This window comes from Oryctolagus cuniculus, chromosome 2 (genome assembly GCF_964237555.1).
Source record: "Oryctolagus cuniculus chromosome 2, mOryCun1.1, whole genome shotgun sequence".
NCBI classification, from domain to species: domain Eukaryota; kingdom Metazoa; phylum Chordata; class Mammalia; order Lagomorpha; family Leporidae; genus Oryctolagus; species Oryctolagus cuniculus.
In genome coordinates this window covers 162544635-162567716 of record NC_091433.1, presented here as the reverse complement: position 1 = coordinate 162567716, position 23082 = coordinate 162544635, and the positions used below count along the sequence as shown (strand labels likewise).

The following is a 23082-nucleotide window of genomic DNA, read 5'->3' as shown; positions in this document are numbered from 1 at the left end:
CCCCAAAAGATCTAGAAACTGCCCCTTGGTTAAAGTTGCGGTCTGGAGGGGAGAATTGGTCAGAGATTTGTTGTATTGGGCAGCATATCACTGTGACAGCAAGAGATTATATTGATTAAGCTCATGTGGAAGTGCAGATGAGGAAAAGTATTGCATAGGGGTGGGTCACTGAGACACAGTCGGTTTGCATATTTTCTGGGCTGAAGGAATCACCTAGCAGTTCCCTGTGATGTGGGTTCAGCTTCCTGTTTGTACACATCAGCATGTGCCCGAAGGGAAATACAATTAAAAATCCTAGAGTGACCCTGCGGGATGGAGGACTGTGGCCTCATCCTCTCCATTTTCTGAGGCCACAGAAAATTCCCCAAGGACAAAGAGGTGTCAGAAAGGACATTCTGATCTTAGCTTCTCTCTTGCCAAGAGCCTCTGTTGAAAGTTAAGCAGTAAAACATCCACTCGATGCTGGAAGCTCTAGTTCTCCCTTTCTCTGGTACAAGGCTGAACTATGTCAGGAAAACCTTGACCTTGCTGAGTAAACAGGGAGGTCGAGGGTGGAGCCTGTAGGGTATTACCATGCATTCAATATGTGAGTGCAATTATATGCAAAACCACCACATCTGGCACACACCAGGAGAAGCTAGTGGGTGGGCGCTAAGATGTTAACAGACCTGAGTCCCTTAACGAGGGGAAGCTCACGGTTGGCTCTCACTGCTTGAAGTTCATTAGGCTGAATTACAGAGCGAGCAGGCCAGGCACGTGGGAAGGCCAAGTATTCGTCATGTAATCAGCCTTATCCTTCAGGCTCAGGATGCTGGAACAAGATGGGCAACTTCCCATCAGTGTCAAGTGGAATGAACATCATCTCCAAGGGAAGACCTCGGCCCTGCTGCCCTCACCTCCAGGACTCCAGATAGACTGCTTTCCTCCAATAGGAGTGTGTTGACTGAGAAGACGTGCAAACGAGAGGGTCTTCTTGCCCAGGCTTTCTGCCTTCTACACATAGATATCAGCTTCTGCAGGGCGCTACACCGCCCATACTTTCTGAAGACCAAAGGCTCACTCTGCTGAGGGACCCTACTGTATCTCATGAGGAAGAGATATTAGCCCCATTCATGGCTCTAGTCATTGTTGCAGAGTTCCTAAGAGAGTTGTTCACAGTAAGGGCAGGTGGCAGATGTGCCAAGATTAGCTGTAAGTATTTTATATATCAAGGGTCAACACCAATGAAAGGCAAGAGCAGAATAGAGCCTGTCAATTAATTCTTTAGTATGTATTTAATAGTGTTTTCCTAAGAGGATATTTTACAATCTGCTTTCCCACTCCAGTGTCACCAAATACACTAAATGAAGATTAAATATAAATGATTTTGGACTGCCCAAAAGCTGTTGACTGTTAGCAGAAGCAAAACAAAACAAAACAAAACAAAAACAAACAAACAAACAAAAAAACTGAGCTGTAAAAGTAGCAATAGTTCTTATACTATACTAGGATTGGGATGTGATGACCCAAGGGGAGGCAAAGGATTCTGATTGGAATCTCTTTTTCCTTGCAAAATTGTGTGTACCCAGTTAATGGGGTTGGCTGAGATATGTAAAATTCAATTTACACATTGCTCAAATCAATCATATTTTGATTCCTCTGCTTTCAGATCCTTGAGCCTAGAATGACATTGGTAGTTTTCAGAGCAGCAGGGTATATTAGTGTCTTTTTCCAAAATGCTGGCTAAATATGTATGTTTTGAAGGCTTATAGTGAAAAAAAGTGTTTTCCCAGAAGTAGTCCTACAACTTGGGTAGCAATTTGAATTTAGACATTTTTCAGAAGAGGAAATCCAAAACAGACACATGAAAAAATGATCAGGATCACTAGCTGTAGGAGAAATGCAAATCAAAACCACAATGAGGTTTTACCTTACCCCAGTTAGAATGGCTTTCATACAGAAATCAACAAACAACACATGCTGGTGAGGATGTGGGGAAAAAGGCACCTTAATCCACTAATGGTGGGAATATAAACTGGTAAAACCACCATGGAAAACAGTTTGGAGATACCTTAAATATCTGAATAAAAACCTACTATATGACCCAGCCATCCCACTCCTGGAAATTCGTCCAAGATAAATGAAATCAGCAAATAAAAGAGTAATCTGCACCCCTGTGTTTATTGCAGTTCAATTCACAATAGCTAAGACATGGAATCAACCTAAATGCCTGTCAACTGAAGACTGGGTAAAGAAATCTTGGAATATGTACTCTTTGGACACAGTGGTAAAAAAAAAAAAAAAAAAAAGAAATCTGGTCATTTGCAACAAAATGGATGAGTCTGGAAAACATCACACTAAGTGAAATAAGCCAGTCCCAAAGGGACAAATACCATATGATCTCCCTGCTCTGTGATAACTAACAAAGCACCTGAAAGGAAGCCTGTAGAAGTGAAATTGACACTTTGAGAAGCAATGACTTGAACAGCCCTATCTTGACTGTTGAGGAACAGTTTATTTTTTTTTTTCTTTAATGAAGAATGGGACTGGCAATGGGAGAGGGAGGAGGAGGTAAGGTTGGGGTAGGGGTGGGTTGGTGAGTATGGTGGGAAGAATCACTATATTCCTAAAGTTGTACTTATGAAATTTGTACTCATTAAATAAGAGGTTCCTTTGGGAAAAAAAAAACCACAGATATTAAGGGAGAACATTTATAATATATATGTTTATAATATATATGTATATAATATATAATTATATATTATATTTACATAATATATTATTTTCTGAGTTTACTTATAAGTGACAGATTGCTTTTAATGGAACTCAGTGTAATTTAGGTAGAAAAAAGAGACATTATAAAAGAAATGGAATGTGGTCCTACTGTTTAGTGCAGCACTTCACAAAATAAAAGTGAGAAATATGGATGTTTTATTAAATGAAATCAAATAATACAGTGAGTGAAAAGTTCTTGATTTTTTAAAAAATATTTATTTAAAGGCAGAGTTAGAGGGAGAGAGAGAGAGAGATCTTCCATCTGCTGGTTCACTCCCTCAGTGGCCACAACAGCCAAGGCTGAACCAGGCTGAAGCCAGATGCCAGGAGCTTCATCTGGGTGTCCCACATAGGCGACAGGAGCCCAAGCACTTGGGTCATCCCCTGTTCTTTCCCAGGCCATTAGCAGGGAGCTGGGACTTGAACAGGTGCCCACATGGGATGCCAGCACTTCAGGGTGCAGCTTTATCTGCTATGCCACAATGCTGGCCTTCAAAAGGTTCTTTTCAAATAATCTTTCACTCTTTTGTTAAAAAATAAATGTTTATGTTTTATAACTAGTTTCTAATGTTTGGGTTTCCACTATTTTAAGATACAGGAAGTAGTTCTCAAATGTAGAATGTTATATAGAACCTAGTTAGAATTCAATAACATGTTTTTTATTTATGGCAAGTGATTGTAGTTTTCCTTGTGTTAGTGACTTAAAGTTGTGTTATAAAAACAAATTCAGTGAAGTAAAAATGAGAGGCAATGTCAAAAATTATATTAAGTAAATAAAAATATAGTTGATATGCAACCAAAGTTATAAAAAAGGTGTGAAAATGACAAAAATTTTGGAGTCTTATCAGATTTCATACTAAAGAAAAGTAGGGTGCCTCATCTCTATCACCTGCTAAACTCTTAAGACAAATCACATTTCTCTCCCCTTTCTATCTATTTGGAAAAGATTTCTTATTTCCATCTAGTTAAATCCCACTTATTTTTCAAGACTCACCTCTTCTTACATAAAATTGATTACCTGGGATTTAGCGACTACCACTGGAACCTTAAATTAATAAATATTCACTGTGTATACTGCACAGGAACATACTCAAACTTCTTTAAAAATTCTAAATTACCTTTACATACAATTATCCAGAATATAAATATACTGGAATAGAACAATATGTCTCACTGTCTTTGAACTGCCCTCACATCCACCAGAATCTGTCAAAATATATGAAATGCAGTAGATTCTCAAAAAAAAAAAATTTTCTGTGTGACTCTCCACCTCACTGTTTGTACTTCTTTTTTGCATTATCCATTAACAAAGGCCATTTATTCATTGGATCTATGCCATTGCACACCCTTCATCTATGTGAGCACAGCCATAGTTCTCCTCACCCCAAGCCCCCAACTTCCAAGAACTCATTTGGATGACATATAGATGGCATGAAGATGGACAACCCCCAGTGTAGCATGGTAAAGGCTGAGGTATCAGAATAGGGAGCAACTAGCTCTGCCCAAGGGAGTTAGAGCCTTGGGGCGTGCATAGAAGCAGCTTGACAGGAGAACCTGTTGACAGGAATGCCTAGGAGTGGTGAGGTGGGGATGAACTCCAGGAAGAGAGAAGTCAAAGTAGAAAGGCACAGCATCATGGAAGGGTTGAGGCTATTTCTACTTATTAACTATCACATACATTTAAGAGATAAATATATTTTTGTGTAATTGAGAGATGGGAGCTGGGTAAAATCCTATTTTATTACTTTACAGTGATGCTAACAAGTTAGCCTTTATGTTTTAGGTTGTTTATATTGGCCAAAAAGAGGGAATGTTCTACTTTTGAAAGTATTCTCTCTTCAGAAACCTTTTATTGAACAGGGAAATGGCTTAACCACCTCTTTTTGATCATCTATTATGTGTGTTTCCTTTTCATTTTGAGCACTGGATCAAAAGCAGGTCATCTCACTATGGTCCAAACCATTTTCATTTATCTAGTGATGCAGAGTAATATGTTGTGGTTTTGGTTATGGTTTTCAAATAGGGAAAATTAATTCTGCCTGTGCTTTTATACTTATGCTTTTAAACTCACCATATTTTATTGAGAAGTTGGGAGTAAGTTACATAACATCACAGTTGTAACCACGCAAAACAACTTAAGGGCCAAATGTATAAAAAGCACCCACTGTTAAAATCAATATTAACAGGACACAGAACAATCCTGGGATAAAAGTCACCAGTGGATGATCTCCTTTTTCCTAATCGATTTTGAAAGCAATGACAAATGAAGAAAGCCAATGGGTACCTAGGATCTGGGAAAAGCAGAAGTACGAAAAGCTGCTTAGAAGCACTCCAGTTGTAGATCATTTCTAATGCTTTCTGTAATAGTCTTTTGAAGCTTCATTGTTGCCAGAGGTGAAATGCTGAGAGTGGGGATCCCTATTAGAAGCCAATATAACCCATATGGTCTATCTCAATATAGAGATCTGTACTTGAGCAGCTGCTGTTGCTACTCATTCACATAGTCAAAATTTTTAATCTTAGTGAATAATGTAGAATTTGGAAAAGGATTCTAAGGCAAGTGATGAGACTATGCGCTCAGCATTATTTTGATCTTTCATTCAGAACTATGCTGACAAGTCCAAAAGCAGAGGTCTTTTGAGTTTTCAGTCCCTGACCACTCTGAGTAGAGCTTACAGAGACTGGTACTTTTATTTCCATGTGGAATATTCTGGAACAACTCCATAGTCAGGGCTGGATTTTTGTGATTAATGGATGGTGGTGTGGGACATGAGGATGAGGGAAGTCCACTGCGTTGGGCAGGAGCGTTTCTACTGCCATGGTCAGTGATGGACAATGATGATGATTGCAGGGTAAATATCCCTGTCCTCATACAAAGACTTAGTGAGAGTAGATGACATCCAGGCTCTGAATCTATAGTAGACCTTGGGTACTTGTGTAACCCTCTGACCACTCTGTCAATTTTCTTTTCCCCTATGGAGAAATCTTACAGATGTATAAATGTGCATTATCTGGATAACATCATCTTACCTGGAGGCAAAAAGAAGGTCTCTGGGAAGAAATAGAGCTCAGAATTTAAGGATCTTCACTACACTAGGAATGAGAGACTCTTGAGTAAGAGTTATTAGCAAGAAATGTGGAATATATGGGAACTTGAGAGGGAGTGGTCATTGGATCGATCTTCTCTGTAAGTTGGCCCCCATTCCCAGTGCCTCCTGTTCTGCTCTGCTGTGGTTGTATTTTGTTGCTAACCCATTGGAACCTCAGCTGCCAGAGAAGCCACTGCATTCCTTAGCCATATTTTAGAGAAAGTAAAGGCTAACATGAATTTAATGTCAAAAGACATAACACTTGAAGGCTGGTTTTCAATGACTTTGACAAAATGAATACCTGCAATGGTGATTACAGTAGAGGGAACAGGATGGTCTCTAGCATGGACTTTCCTCAAGACAGGCTGGCCTAGCAAAAGGACAGGTGGGAAATCAGCAGAATGGATTGCATTGTTTTTCTGTCATATCTTGTGGAATTAGTAAGCTTAACATCACACCAGATGCACACATTGCAAGCAATGTTAGTAAGAGGACTAATGATCACAAATCACACTTTTGTGTCAAAAACAGGGTTTTGGTGGGGTAGACTGATGCAGATCACTGCCCACAGATTGGGTAAGCATTCCATGAGTAAAACCAGATTATATGAATGAATCACATGCTGCAAAGTAAGAGAGACATCTGCATCCCTGCAGGTGTTTGCAATAGAGCACCCAGATCCCTCAAGTTACTGCTCCCATAGGAATCATGGTACAACAGAAAGAACTTGGTATAATGTCAGTGTCCTGGTTTTGAAGTCTATTAGTGCTAACAGTATAGCTTGAGTAGGCTATTTCTCCAGTTTTCCCATGTGTAAAACGTGGATAACAGTACCCACACTGTCTACATCACAGGTTTGTTTAAAGGTCAAGTAACAAAGCATCTGGGAACATGCTTACTACATTTATTTCCTGAGAAGTCTGAATAGGAAAATGTTTTATATATTTGCAAGTTTTGCAAGGAGAACTCATCACAGCAACTGTTTGGATTAACCAGGTGTGGGGTTTTCATTGAATTCCTGTTTCAAATGACTTCCAGATCCACCTGCTGTTTTCTTTGACCAAGAGCTACCCAGAACTGACCTGGGACTCATGAGACTGGGAGTCAGTGCCAACTTTGCCATATGCTTGCCATCCAATCCTGGGAAAGACATTCTTCTCTTGAGACTAAATTTCTCAATTGTAAAATGAATTATAGTTGAAAGGGCTTTGTACCTCTAACTTATGGAGTGATGAAAGTGTTATTTTCACTGTTTGGCTTCCTTTCAAAAGGCATGTAAATGCCTTCTTATGATGATGAGTATAATATAATTAGAGGAGTAATATTAAACAGGAATATTAACTGCTATAGAGTTTTAAGGGAATCCTATAGCTATATACCTTAGATGTTCTGGGAATCAAACATCCTTTCCTCTCCATATTGAGCCAAAATACTTACTTTTTAAAAATCCATATATATGTTTGCTAGCTTGCTGCATGTGGGGTTCCTCTAATTTTTCATGTGACTGGAATTCACAATGATAGTATTAAGAAGACACAGCTAGACTTCAGATTGAAAAGGTTTTCATTGTGAAATTTTAAAAAGTATGTAGGAAAAATGGGGGTGGAAACTAGAACAGTGATAGGGTGAGAAAAGGCGTCAAACAGTCTTGAATATAAAACCAGAGGATCTGGCTCTGTGTCTTGGATAGGTGCTTTGGAGTACACCAATCAATTTCTTGGAACCTTCATTCCCTCCCCTATAAGTGAGAACAACAAAATATTATTCCATAAGATTTATGAGCAAATGATATAATGGATAAGAAATGTTTTATGGACTCTAATGAGCTATCATAATAGGGTGTTTTCATTTCATATGACAGGAAGTTCAAGGGGAGATGAGATCATAAAGTCCAAATAAGAGTTTTTCAGTGAGGCAAGGTCCAGGAACAACACGTAAAGATTTGTAAAATCCAAAAGCACCTCCATGTACTGAATGTCCATCACTAATGAGATCTCTGAAATACTGGTATTAGGCTGTGGGCCACATGACTTCTTTCAATTTTCATATATCCTGCTTCAAATTTAGGTATAGTCTCAGCTGCCCAAGTCCACACAAAATTGGTCATAAAGTCTAAGGGCCAGATAGATTCTTCTCTATTGCCTCTACAACTCAAAAGTCTTTACTTCAAAGCCTCAAAGTAACTTCAAAGAAAACCTCTGCAGTGCTTAAAGCAGCTTTTCACCGGGGAGAACTATGTTTTAGAACCTTCCTCAAGGGCATCAGTAGAGTGGATCCAGGACATTATGGCATGAGTCAGGAAGAGTCGTGTAAGGTGACCCTTTTCTAGGAAAGCAGGAATGGCCAGCCCAATGTAGAAATTACTAGAATGTTCTGGAACATTCTTTTGTTCCAACTGCATCCATTTCAAGTCTTGGGAGAAAGCGATAATAGAGAAACTATGATTTCATAATAAAGTTTCAGTCACAAGGAAGAACTTAATGATCAGATGATAGCAACCTTTGGAAGAAGTGACTCTGTCATCCTGAATGTAAGATGTGGCCAAGGTAGGAAATGTAGGATTTTACTGGGCAGATATTACAGAACTTGGTGTGACAAATTTCTAAGAAAAGAAAATTAGGATCTCATTACCTGAGATATTGAAAGGGAAGATGATTCAAGTGGCATAGGAAGAAAGCCCTAACAATAAAATCCTGATGTATTCTATGATAAAGAAAATAGGAAAATATCTATACACATGAATGCATTTAACTGTATATTCTATAGCCAAACAACATATTTTTAGTTAAGATCTCATTACCAGGCTGCATGAGATTGATGGTGCTGCTGAATAAGTCACTATTTCTATAATGGTTGACTTAAAAATCATAATTACTTCAATAATGTTATGAAGGCTGGTTTGCCAAATTTCTACCTTCTTCAAACCTCTCAAGGATAATTAATTTATTTTTGGGCGAAAGTATCAGAATATTTCTAAGATGACTAAAATTTGTTACAATGACAGGGTGAGAAAAAATTTAAAAAATAAAATTTCTGCACTTGGATTAAAAAAATAACCTTCAGTGGTGCAGATAGGAAATATGACTGGGAGAGCTTCAGTTAAACCAGATTTAAGAAATCCTGTATGAGGACTTGTCCTATTTCACACTTTTATCCTTTTCAATATCTGTGTCTCTAAGTGTCTATGAATCATTTTGTCATTAAATGCTGTGTCCAGAGAGAAACAGTAGGGAGCAACAGTCCATGTGAAATTTCCCATATATAGAATGTTCCATTTTGAACTGAATCATGTTAGAACTGTTTGTTCATGAATTTCCACTAATACAACCCAATTCTTACCTTAGTATTTTCATTATTAGTAATTTTGGAAATATTTCCTTCTAGACATTTTTGTTCAGCAATATGATTTAAAAATTTTGATATCTGCAGAATACATTACAGATTTTTGATATTTATACAATATATTGGGAAATGCCATTTAGGATATGGGATGTAGGCCATTAGAGACATCTTCAACCTGCAGCTCTGGACAAATAAGAGCTACTGTTTGATATTTGTCTTCCTCTTTGAATCTGGCACAGACAACTCTGAAAGGGTAAGAATATTTTAAGGTCAACAGAGCATGCTGCAAGGTAATGTCTTTCGTTTGTACAGAAGAAAATAGATTTAGAGTTGTGCTAAATAATAACAATTAACAGGGGGCTGGCGCTGTGCTGTAATGGGATAAGCGGCAGTCTGCAGTGCTGGCATCCAATATGGGTGCCAATTCAAGTCCCAACTGCTCCACTTCTGCTACAGCTCCCTGCTAATGTGCCTGAGAAAGCAGCAGCAGATGACCAAAAGCGCTTGAGCTCCTGCATTCACAAGGGAGACCCAAATGAAGTTCCTGGCTCCTCACTTCAGCCTGGTGCAGCTCTGGCCATTACATCCATTTGGGGAGTGAACTATTAGATGGGAAATCTCTCTCTCTGTGTCTCTCCCACTCTCTGATTTTCAAATAAATAAGTCCTTAAAATGCTATCAACACAGGGTGATATGATTTTGGATTTAAAGGTTTAAAACATTCTCAGATTTTATAAGGTACTTTATAATGCACTTCTAATATTACTCATTACCATGTTGTTAATACTAAGTCCTAAGTCCCCAAAGAGGAGCTCAGAACGGCTTGATAGAATGAGTGGTAGGGGCTGTTCTGTTTTCTCTGAACTTGGCATTATCTATTATGAGTACCCTGAGCTTATGCCACTTAATAGTCTTGAATATCAAATCCTATGTTTATTTAAGGCCAGCAATTGTTTTATTTTATTATTTTGGTATTCTTGCAGCATCTATCAGGGTATGCTGCACATCATCAGTGCTATGTGAATATCTGCAAATTGACCAGTGTCAAAATAAACAATCACAGATTCTCTGTAGGAATTTTCTTACAAACACAACACACACATGTTATTAATTTGAAAAATGTTAAGTGTATAAAACTAGCAAGAGCACACCATGTGCCACAGTTACAGGTTAATGCAGGTTACATAAGATGTGAATTCAATTTGTTTTTAAGGGTGTTTGGGGGAAAAGTAAGAAATATTTTTAAATTATCTTACCATACAGATATTTTCCTTTATTAAAAGCAAATGAAAATGAAATTATTTTTAAAAATTAATATATTGAGGAAAAGGCAGAAAAATAAAATTGGATAGGATTAGACTTTCAAAATTCATACCTGTTATTGTGAAGCCACCTAAAAGAGAAAAAAAAATAAATGTTAAAATCTAATACTCTAAGTAACAATAGTGAAATCCAACTGCCTGACAACCCACCCAAAGTAAAAATGCTTGCCAAAATTCTATTTACAGGTAAGAAGATATGTATGAAACCATCCATTCATGATTGAATCGCAAATCATTCTTTTAAGATTCTGAAGTTTAATGCACAAACTTAATTTGTGTGCACACCTAGGAAATCATTGATTTTTTAAAATGGTTGTACTAAATTAAAAATGTAATATAAACTATACTATTTGACCTTAATAAAAATGGGGTAAATGGCCCTAAGCAATGATCTTTCTAGCAAATCAATAGATAAATATCAGAGAGCTACAATATCACCTAACAGAAATGGAAAATAACCTAGAAAAATGGAAAGGAAATGCAAGAAATGAAATGCTTACCAAGCTCATTCAATAACAGGGCTGTGAAGGAAATAGACAAAGACAAACACAGAATAAGAGACCAGATGAATAATGAAAGTAAGAGGAATATCAGCAGAAAGAAATCCAGGCAGATCTGATTAGAGTGGTAGGAAGCCACTGCTACAAATTGGTGCACCCCAAAGAAGTCTGGCATTGGGAATATTACCAAATCAACAATCCCAACAAATTTCTGTACATGTGTGTGATTAAAGACAAACAAGGTAAAAAATTCACTTTATCTATCACTTTTCACAATTAATAAGGCATTTCTACTACACTATGCTTACACATAGTGTACAGATCTGTTTTACCCAATATGTTAGAAACATTGTGTGAAGTTAATTCTGAAAAATTCGAGACTTCCTCATTAATTATTACCTGAGAGTTAGTCAATCCAACACATGGAAGACTTAAGTTACCTAGGATCTCAGGTATCACACATTTTAATCAATGAGAACAGATAAAATATTCCAGAAAATTCCATTTTGGCTGCCCTGCCTGGAAGGGGACTTTGGCCCAAGAAAAAACTCACTCTCTCTCTTTCTCTCACTCTCTCTTTCTCTTTCAACATTCTAATGGATGACATTTTGGCCACCAAGAGCTGTTTATGTTTTTTAATTCTTATAGCTTAAGAGTACCAGTAATTAATGCCTATTTGTGTGTGCTTTCCTGTGACTTCTGCACATTGACAGATAATCAGAATACTTCTAGAGGACGTATAACTCCAAGGAGACTGACATGTCAGGGAAGTGTAGAGAACATACTGTATTTCAGGTCAGGTTGTGTGCTTGAAACCCAGACTCTACTATTTATTTCAGCAAAAGCTTCCTGGGTAAATGCACAGAATAAATTACTTCGAGTTATAGTGCAGGCGGGAATGTTAAAATTACTGTTTTAGGCTCAGTTTTCCATCTAATAGGAGCCACGTTAGAGGATTCTTTCTTACACAAGTCAGTACTTTTTATTTATAGTGACAAGAATCCACTTGGTGGGTGCAAAACTGGATAATGCTATCAAGGAATTTTAATTTGCTTTTACATGAGAGCATATTTTACTAAAATGACAATTGAAAGAAATGCATCCAAGACACACTTCCTTGAGATAAAAGACAGTGCTTTGTGGGAGTACATTTAGGAGTAAGTGCTTTTGCTTGTGCGCTAATGAGGCATTTTTGATCCCATCTTTGTAAGATATCAGCACAATTTTCTGAATTTGTTTTTCTTCTGTATCCTGCCCATGGAGCATTTTAGATAGGCTGCATTAACATAGGTCCTAAGTGCTCCTTTTTCCAGTACTCCAAAGGCTCCTGTCACCAATCTGAACTTGATTAAATCAGGAACAGAAACTTTTTTTGGGAATGAATTCTGAGGTCAATGAGTTCTTATAAATATGGGGCTTCCCCAAAATGCTGGGTCTATATAGGAATTAATGCTATTTTATTTGTACATATAAATGTATAAATTTCTTGCAAAGTGATTTATCCAGTCATCTTCTCTTAACAATTGTTTTCATGCAATTAATAAGAGCTATTCATACGTGGCATGTGTGTTTTACATATATAGTTAGATCAATAAGATTCCTTTTTAAATAGCCACTATCAGAGAATTGTAATAGGAAACCCTAGTAATAAAAACTACCTATAATTGATATATAATTGATATACCTATAATTGATTCATATCTTTATTTAATGCAAACTATATAAAATAGGTATGGAATAAAAACATTAAAGAAAATTACCTTCTTTGTTCAAACATTTCTAGAAATATAAAGACAAGTTGATAAAACCTAGTTATAAAGATACTGTTTATTACTAGGTATATTAAAAAGTCATTAATTCTATAAGGGTCAAAAGATTTTGGGACATATACCTGGATAGGTCTTAAGTAAGCATTGAATTCTTACCGAAGGACCGTATCCTTTCAACTAAAGAAAACTGATATGACTATGGTTTCATATACTTGAATGTGGTACCTTTTAAATGCTATATTTGTCATACCAAATGAGCATGAAAATATTGATAACACTATTCTTTAAGGATCTTTGTTCTTACTCATTTTAAAAAAAAAACCTGGTTTCTCTAAAGAATCCTAATTATTGAATTCTGAATTTTCCCATTAGTTGCTCTCAGGCCTGTCCACTACTACAAACATACACTAAGCAGGTTTTTTTCTTCCAGTTGTTATTGAGGTTTTATTGACAAGCTATGCAATAGTATTTATCACTTATGTTTTTAGAGGAAACTTACTAATTGGAGCCACATTTTAGAATGGACCCCAAGCAATGAAAACTAAGTACATTCTTTAATATCTAACTTAATATCTAAATACATTCTTTAATATCATCATTCAGGATTATTGCAATCTGTTCCAATATTTATTAAATCAGGTGGCAAGGTTAGTTGATTGGTGCACTTGTCAATTTGGGAAGGGAAATGAAACCACTAAAGCTTCAAAGGCAATGAAGTATAGTATTTGGAAGCCAAGGAAGAGGAGAGAGTTAAGTGTGAGAGTAGGGAGACACGGAGAGAGAAGAGTACAATTTCTCGCTGGTATGTCTTTGTATACTCTCACACCTTTCATTCCTCTTCTTATCCATTTTGGTTCCTCAAGCACAAGGGAGAAACTGCACTCTTTCTCATATTCCTCACGGTCAAATATTCTAATGGTAATGATCTTCCTGTGGGAACACAAGACAAAGGCAAAACAAATGGTTGGAGTCACACACTCATGCTTAGGTGTCCACCAAGCCGAATGTTACTGTGATGTTATGGAGGGAGAACTGGCAGCACATGGGCCTCCTGACGTATGTAAAAGGGCATCTTGGGTACTTTCAGCTGGCCTCTGTTAGGCTTCCTTTGCCAATTTATCACTCTCAACAACTCCTGCCGCTTCGGTTCGCAGTCAGGTAGTACCTCAAATTGCGAAGGTAAATCAAACAGTTGGCTTAATTTTGAAATTGCATAGCATCTGCCCCAGTGTTCTCAGAAACAGAGGCTTGATTGTGCTGAAAATTAATCTCTCAGACCTGTAATATGCAGATGGGTGAAAACTGGCTGCTATGGCTACAGGCATGGCCCACTGGGGCCCCGGGTGAGACCTATGCCCTGTTACATAGGTGGAGGCATGTGTGCATTGTTAAGTCATGTTCTGAAGAGTGCAGGCATCCAGGGGTGGCACAGGCCAGCAGAAGCTGTTGGGCTCCGCCCTGGAGCAGCTCCCCCACCTTTCTTCTCACTCATCTCCACCAGGCGGGGCTCTCCAATCTCAAGGAAGAAGGTCTTGTTTTTCTCATATTCCTCATCATCAATTACCTTGACTGATATTGTTTTGCTGAAACAGAGAAGAATAGAAATTGACGAAAAGGAGGAAGAGGGAAGACAAGGAACACAGAGAAGAGGAAAGCAACGTGAACCAGTTGCACTTCTAGACATACAGCAATTGAGACACTTTTGTAGTGTGTTTTCCCTTCAAGAATGGAAATACAGTTCTGAAAGATTGGACAGGTCACACAGTGCAAAGCACTCCTGCTTGGGGTCATACAATTATTTTGGACCAAGTATAGCACTCAATAGCAACAGGTTCATCATCATCATCATCATCATTAGGCAGAAAAGCAGAGTAACATGGAGCACACTAATAAGAAAAGAAAAACACATTATTTGGTAAAAGACTTATTCATCGGCTGATGTCTGAGCTGTACCTTGGAATTCACTCTTTTAGAACAAAGCAATATATTAACAGCGTTTACCTGAGTGAAAAGCTTATGGGCCATTTTTTCCCCTCTTTGTGTTTTAGTGTATTTCCAAACATCATGTTTTTGTTATAACATTTAATTAATAAATGTATACAAATCACAAAAGAAACAAGAAGCCTTTTATGTTACCCTACCCAACATCTTAGAATTCAACTCTTATTCATGTTGATAAGATCTTCCTCCTAGACTGAATAGGAAGTTCTTCATGCTTTATTTGCCTGTCTAAAGCTGGAATTTGTGGCCTTGAAGCAGCTATTTTCAAAGTGGGGTGTCAACTGGAGAGAGTCATTACGTTGTGGTTATTTTCTTCCCTCCCTGAAGGTAAGTTTGAACTTTCACTAAATATGCCAGTCTCACCACTTTCAAACTTCACTGACACAGCAATATATTTCAACAAGAATCATTCCTATAATCCAACCTTCAGCAGCTCTTGCCCTACAGTCCTATGGCTGTGAATGACTGACAGCAGGAAGGACAAATGCAAATATTATGCAAATCCTAACTTCTTGTAAGCACTCTAGATGTCTCTGAAAATAAATCAATCTAATATTGCCTTTTAAGGGGCTTAAGTATCTCATGGATGAATATTACTTATTCAGAGCCCCCTAGCCACTGATTTGTCTTTGAAAATTATTTTAATAACATTAGCTAACACCATTTTAAAGTAAAGCTTCCTGAAAATATTTTTATAGACACAAAGCTTTCATGGCATGGGCATTCTTTAATTTTAGTAGAGTTTTCTAGGTTTTCTGCAAATAAATTGCTTCATAATCTTTTTTTTATTTTATTGATCAAAGTCACCTGGTTTCACTTAGACCTATGTATGGCAAAGAGAGGCTGTATTCCTCTCCAGTACAAATGTGGCACTGGTGAAACTTGCTTTTAATTTTCTAAATTTTCCAGCCTCTCGTGCCAAATGCCTAAGTCTTGCTTTCCTGGCTTAGCCTTATAGAAATGACATCAGATGTTCATTCTGGTCCTTTGGAGCCCATAACATACCCTCTGTACCTCAGTTAAAAAAACATTCCTGCATGATACCCACATCCCCACTTCTCACTCCTGAGCAGTAGGAGCTCATGAAAGTGCTCTTTCTACCTTGGTTCTTTCCCCATAGACTGAGGCAGTAATGATAACTATCAACTACTAAATCAACAATGACTCTTCTAGGATAAGTATTCTAGGATAAGTATGATAAAGTCTAATTGTATGTATCTAGTCATCAGTTCCTGAGTAACTTTTAGAACGATGTTGTTTTTCACCTATGTACTTAATATTTGTAAAAATATCAACCTGCTCTGATTAAAAGGGAAGGTTAGCTATTCCTCTGTATCCAAAAAATAAAGAAAATAAATAGAAAATATTAGAGAAAGCCAAAGAGGACAGACATAAGGTATGATGATATATGCACTTTCTATTTTAGAACTGAGTTGATGTTATAATTTAGACAAAACTTAGCCTATAAAACCCCACCAAATGTCTCTCCTTTTTTGTCACCAAAACTTATGCCCTTTGATATTAATTTCAATCTTACAGGCATGTGATCTTATAGTTGTACATCTCTGCTAAAGTCACCAGCATCGTGAGACCAAGGACGGGAAAACGTGACAGACATTGAAAATGCCATGCTAGGGTCTTCCGGACTTGATGGCCCAGCATGCTTTATCCATGCATTTTAAGGTGGAATACATGGAACCAGAACCCCTCCCTCCATTGCAGGAGACTCAGGTGGCAATAATCTTGTTACTTCTAGACATTTGACTTCATATTTCCCCATCCTGTTTTTCCAACCAAGCCTGCATCTCATCACACAATGTATTAGATTGTTGAAATAAAGACAGACAGTGGGGGATGGTTTGAAGTAGTCTTTCTAATGAGGTTAGTGTTTGTGCAGAAAAGGTACCAGTTTAATTTCCATAGGGCAATATGACAACTTAGTCCCAAAAATACAGAAACAACATATTGTTTTTATCCCTGGTAAACACCAGAGACTATAACCATCTGTTGCTATAATAACTTTATTTTCTATACTCTGGGTAGCTGATGAATTTGAGAAATATAGTTATGTAGCTCTATATATTTGTGTAATAAGATAGACATTTACAATTTATCATTGGACTATCAATATTCACTAGGATCATAATCCTCAGAAAATATTTTAGTATTTGATAACTGTGATACCGGGAAATCAAAGATGAAAAAAAGATAAAAGAACTTCTGTAAGTACCTGGCAAAGACATCTAAAATAGATATAATTTGCATAATGGCATATCATTTTAGAATCATTAGAGAATCAATAATACCCCTGACAGGCAGAGTTATTAAATTATATATTGATTTCAGCTCCTTTTACACGGTAAGATATTAATAGAAAACTTGATTATTAAAGGACATTTTAGTCAATCAAAACTGGCAGGATGAAGTCAGTCCTTATTAATTAGTTCTCTAAATCAAGAGAAGCAAATGTAGAATGCTTTTGTGATGTTCACCTTTTGCTTCAGAACAGAACTATTTCTTCTCCAGCAAAGGTGGCAAAGGTGAAGTTAGGGAAAGTAATTTTTAGAGGAACACATCCTTGGGATGCTTTTTTCTCCCTCCAGAGCCTAATACAGGTAAGATACTGTGGCTACTTTTTCCCAGTGCAGGGGATGTCATATGGCGTGGGTTGGTTTGAAGCAAACTCTGGTGACAATGGCTTGATCATCAGAGAAGCACGCCTCTGTTTCCTGCGCAGTTGTGTAGTAGAAATACAATCTTAAGGACTTAAGGGAAGGTCCTCTAGTCTGCCTCAACTGCCAAACAAACAGTATGTTCACAGGGCTTTGGCACCATCGCAGGGACTCTATCTTCCTGGAGAAACACATACACGTTGGCTGTTCTGTTCTGAATGGGAAGCAGTCAGCTAGCTGTTGTTATTTAAGTTAACAGACTAACAAAAATAAGACCAGAACAGTGGGTGGATGTAGCCCTTAAACCAAAAACAATTATTGCATGGATAATGGATAAGGAACAAATGAAAAAGAAAACCTGATGTAAGGCAACTTTCTTTTTTCTTTTTTTTTTTTTTTTTTTCAGGCAGAGTGGACAGGGAGAGAGAGAGAGAGACAGAGAGAAAGGTCTTCCTTTGCCATTGGTTCACCCTCCAATGGCTGCTGCGGCCGGCGCGCTGCGCCCTGCACACCCTGCTGATCCAAAGCCAGGAGCCAGGTGTTTCTCCTGGTCTCCCATGGGGTTCAGGGCCCAAGCACTTGGGCCATCCTCCACTGCACTCCCTGGCCACAGCAGAGAGCTGGCCTGGAAGCGGGGCAACCGGGACAGAATCCAGCGCCCAGACCGGGACTAGAACCCAGTGTGCTGGCACCGCAAGGTGGAGGATTAGCCTAGTGAGCCGCGGCGCCGGCCGTAAGGCAACTTTCACAACTCTATTATAAAGAAAGTAAAAAGAACTCATTTTATATTTTACATCCCTTGAAGTTGAATAGTGTGCTATAAAAACATTTTTTTTTCTGGAAACTAGCAAAGCAGTTACAAATCTTATAATAACACTAAAATATTTCTCAATATGCCCAAAAATTTTATGGAAGTACATTTTTGGTTCCATTTCTAGAAAAATAATTGGTTAAGAGAGACCAATTTATTTAGTGGAAAGAAGTACAGATCATTCCTTTTGATTTCGCAGTGTCTTTCAAGTGATGGATACCAAACCAACATCTATACTTTACCTCTCCCTCTCTCTCTCTCTCTCTCTCTCTCTCTCTATCTGATGAGTCTCAAAGGACCTCAATACCCTCAAAGAGACTAACAAGGAGTCCTTATGTTTGGTGGTAACTCAGGAGGACAGTGAGAAAGGACAGAAATAAGTGACTTTGTTAGTGGGGACTGAAAAAGAAAAAATCTCTTCAAAATAGATTCTAGTTTTTCATTGTTAAGCTGAAGTGGTGTCACAGTTTCTTTTCCAATTTAAGCCTCAATTTGTCCTTCTGTGGTTTCTTTTCCATAACATTGCCTTTGGATTTGGAAGAAGATAAGTTGGAGGGTTAGAGAGAGGAGGCTCTTCCTTTCAAATCCCTCATACAAAAGATTTTAGTGAGAATTTCAGACAGCTCTGTTGCAATGACTGCTTTTTGAGTGAAAAAATGATTTACCCTCTCTTTAGGCAGACTCAAAGGTCCGTGGAATGATGGGCACTTTGCATTTATTAATCCTCAGATCTTCCTAACTGCCCTAAAAATAATTTATACCACCTACAATTCAAGAGAAAACAATGACTTTCAGAGAAGTAACTAACTTCCAAGGTCACAACGTGAGTCTTCTGTGACTGGCTCCAAGGACCAATACCTCTCAATTATGTGACCCACGGTCAACCACCAGGTACTTTATTCATTCAACTGTGCAGCATTTTTATGACCACATTAAAGAATCTGGCTCATTATTTAAGATGAATACAGAGGTTTATTGTTTTATCTTTACATTCACAATGACTGCCTCTATGAACTATGACAGAATTTCAAATCTATATTTAAAAGGGCTGCAGCACTTATTACAGTTCCATGATAGCTGTCTTTAAAAGCTAAATCCTGGGAAAGATACAGGTTTCACTGAAAAGTGCAATGAGAATGGATGGGTTCAACTCTGAGGACTCTGAGCATCCTGCCCACGGTATGTGTTTCATTTGGGGCTGGTGCTTCCCAGAACTACAGAATCCCAAGCCTCATCCCAGATACACAGACCCCGATCTGCTCCTTAGCAAGACCCCTGGATGACTCCTATGCAGGTTACTATCTGAAAAGCACTGTTCTTAAGAGGAAAATGGGTTCTTCTATTAAGTTGGATATTACATTAAGAGTCATAGTTGGGCTTGTATTTCCGACCTGGCTGTGGCACTTATAATTACTGTGAAGCTTTGAAAGTTACCAATGCCTGGGTCCACTCCAGAGCAGTTAAATCAAACTTTCTGGCTGTCAGACTCCAGTGTGGATATAGATTATACAAGGTTTTTAGCATGGGCTTGGAACTGGCTAATGGAAAAATCGGAATGTATGGCCTGATCTTTAAAAGAATGCATTAGAAGCAAGTGTTTAACCTAATGGTTAAAACACCCATGTCCCAGTTGGAGTACCTGGGTTTCACTCCTGGCTCTAGCTCCTGACTCCAGCTTCCTGCTAATGTACAGCCTGGCAGCAGCAGTGATAGATCAAATAAGCAGGCTCCTGCCACCTACGTGGAAGACTCGGATTGTGATCCTAGCTCCTAGCCTCTGGCCTGGCCTAGCCCAGTCTGTTGGGAACATTTTGTAAATGAATCTGTATGGGAACTCTCTCTGTCTCTGAAGGGAAGAAATAAAGTGGTGCCCCCCTTCTCTTTCTTTCTCTCCCTCCCTCTCTCCTAAAGAAGGAAAGGAAGAAAGAAGAAATATAACTGTGGTAAAGTTGTAGTCAAAACCAAGTGTTAGAAAAAAATGGACTCTGCTGCTGGCAGCAGGGGACACATCAGCTCTGTGTTCCTACAGGGATCTTGTGATCTAGAATTCACAATCGGCTGGCAACAATCTGCTTCAGACTTCTAAACTACTGTGCTGCAAGGGAGGGAGCATCACCAGGCCCAGAATCAGCCTCATTTCGTATGGTGTTGGAAATGGAAGTTTGAGAGGGTAAGATTCTTCCTCATGGTGCTTAATCAACGTCTATGCTGGAGAGATCCAAGATGGCTGAGTAGGGTATAGCCAGGCTAACATCAGCTGTCTTGGGGTATGAAGAGAACAAAGGGAGGACCACGTTTCCAGGGGTCTGACTGATGGGAATTTTTGGCAGAGATGTGAAAGACTCTGTGGAACAAGAGAAGACCGAGACACCACTGCACGCAGCCACACGATACAGCCAGCTGCTGGCTGTGAGCCACCATCTTTCCAAGTCAAGGTAGGACAAAACTTGCCACGTGCTCCACCACTCACAGTTTTAGCTGGGGGAGTCCACAGTCCCTGCCTGTGGAGCTGATTCAGATCTGAGCAATTGCCAGGCTTGGAGAGGGGAAGCTGCTTTGCTTCCCTTCCTTTCCCCCATTCCTGCAGAGGACCTGACGCTGTAGCAAAATGTCATGCAGCAGGCCTCTGTTCTGCTGCGACCGGAATCAATCAGATCAATCAGTGGCCCAGCTCTGGCTGTTGGGGTCATTTGGAGAGTGAACCATCATATGGAAAATCTGTCTCTCCCCCTCTCTGTTGATAATTCTGCCTCTCAAATAAATAAATAAATTTTTTTAAAAAGAATACTTTATTACTATATTTTTAATGATCTGTTATTACTATATTTTTAGATATTTGTTATATTTAGATATCTGTTATTACTATATCTGTTATTACTATATTTTTAATGATCTGTTATCAAATTTAGTATATATGAGTGAAATGGTCACTTTTTTATTTAATTATTGTTTGTGGCCATTGTCTAAAGTTCTATATGTCTATATTTTTGCTTTTTATTTGTTAAACTTATTCGGTGAAGTATTGAGCCCTTTTACTGTACATATGTTGAAAATATGTTATCTGACCCAGTGGAAAGAACAGGTCTTCAAAGAAGGAGGTACCTTTCTCTGAAGGGAGGAGAGAACCTCCACTTTGACTCTGACCTTGTCTAAACAAGATAAGAGTCGGAGAACTCAAGGGGCTTCCATAGCCTTGGAAACTCATGACTGGAGCATAGGGAGATTACTGATGCCATAAACAGGAGTGTCAATTTGTAAAGTCAACAACAGGAGTCACTGTGCACTTACTCCTCATGTAGAATCTCTGTCCTTAATGTGCTGTACATTGAGACTTAATGCTATAACGAGTACTCAAACAGTATATTTCACTTTGTGTTTCTATGGGGGTGCAAACTGTTGAAATCTTTACTTACTGTATACTAAACTGATCTTCTGTAAAAAAAAAAAAAAAAAGAAAAAAGAAGAAATCATCAATTCCCAACTTGACTCTCACTGGGATTAAACATGACAATAAGTCTGATCTGATTTCATCATCATTTAAAAAATCATCTATTATTTTCACTTTATGTTTCTGTGTGGGAGCAAACTGTTGAAATCTTTACTTAATGTATGCTAAACTGATCTTCTGTATATAAAGAGAATGGAAAATGAATCTTGATGTGAATGGAAGGGGAGAGGGAGTGGGAAAGGGGAGGGTTGCGGGTGGGAGGGACGGTATGGGGGGGTAAGCCATTGTAATCCATAAGCTGTACTTTGGAAATTTATATTCATTAAATAAAAGTTAAAAAAGAAAATATGTTACCTGAAAAACTAAAGAACAGGAGAAAGAGGAAGGGTAGGAAGAAGGGAGGGAGGTACCAAGGAAGGGAATACCATTATATTCTTAGGATTTATCTACAAACTATTTTTTTAAAAAATCTTTTAAAAAAACTCCTAAATCTTAAATCTAATTAGCAATCTAGGTTGGTTCGAGGGAGATGCATTTTGCTTCGTCCTTCACTGCATTACACCCTGGGATCAAACTTGTCATGCCCTCCTTTCATGCTGGCCTGGGCAGGCAGGCCTACTAGCGTAGGTGAGAAGACACATTTAACGTTCAGTCAGCAGCTGATACTCAGGCAGAGTGATTTCCTTCTCAACAGAGTGATAGGAACTCTGGTGATATGTTTTGACACAACAGTGGTTACATCTGGAGATCAGACAAAGTGGGGGTTTCAACTTTCACAGAAGACATGAATGCCTCATGGCCTCCCCTCCTTGGCAGCCGCTGAACCATGTCGCTGAGGGAATGGTGGTGAAATGGGACCTTGCCACACATGAGCCACAAGATTCCAGAAGGAGGTGGCCCAGACTGACCACATACAATCGGGAAGCTTCTCTGACCACAGAGTGATGGCACCAGGCTGATATGAGTTTGCAGTTTGATCCATCATACACCTGATGTGAAAAGCTTCTAGATAAACTCCTGTAATTCAAAAAGACAAATGCTCTGTCTAAAACATGGGCAAAGGATCTGAACAGGCCCTTCTCCACTGAAGAGAAGCATCGGCCAGTAAATAAATCAACAGATACCCAAATATCATTACCCATCAGGGAAACGCAAATCAAACCATAATGATTTGAAGCCACACCCATTAGTATGCTATAATCAAAGGACAGAGAATAACAAATATTGATGAGAATGTTGTCAAATTGGAACTCCCCCAACATAGCAGTAGGAATGGAAAATGATGCAGCCACTTTGGAAAAGTCTTCAAAAGTTTAGAAATTGTTACCACAAAGCCCAGCAATTCCACCTCTAGATAGATGTACGTGAAATCTT

At 38.4% G+C, this 23082-nt stretch overlaps 1 protein-coding gene across 1 annotated transcript in view; it reads right to left on the bottom strand.

Moving 5' to 3' along the window:
- SLC8A1 (solute carrier family 8 member A1) overlaps nucleotides 1-23082 on the bottom strand; it is a gene marked incomplete at its 5' end in the record, with an annotated part of 321098 nt that overhangs the window by 60814 nt on the left and 237202 nt on the right. Inside the window, 3 exon segments of the mRNA NM_001170958.1 lie at nucleotides 10561-10578; nucleotides 11008-11028; nucleotides 13603-13706. Of these exon segments, the coding sequence (NP_001164429.1) occupies nucleotides 10561-10578; nucleotides 11008-11028; nucleotides 13603-13706 (143 nt within the window).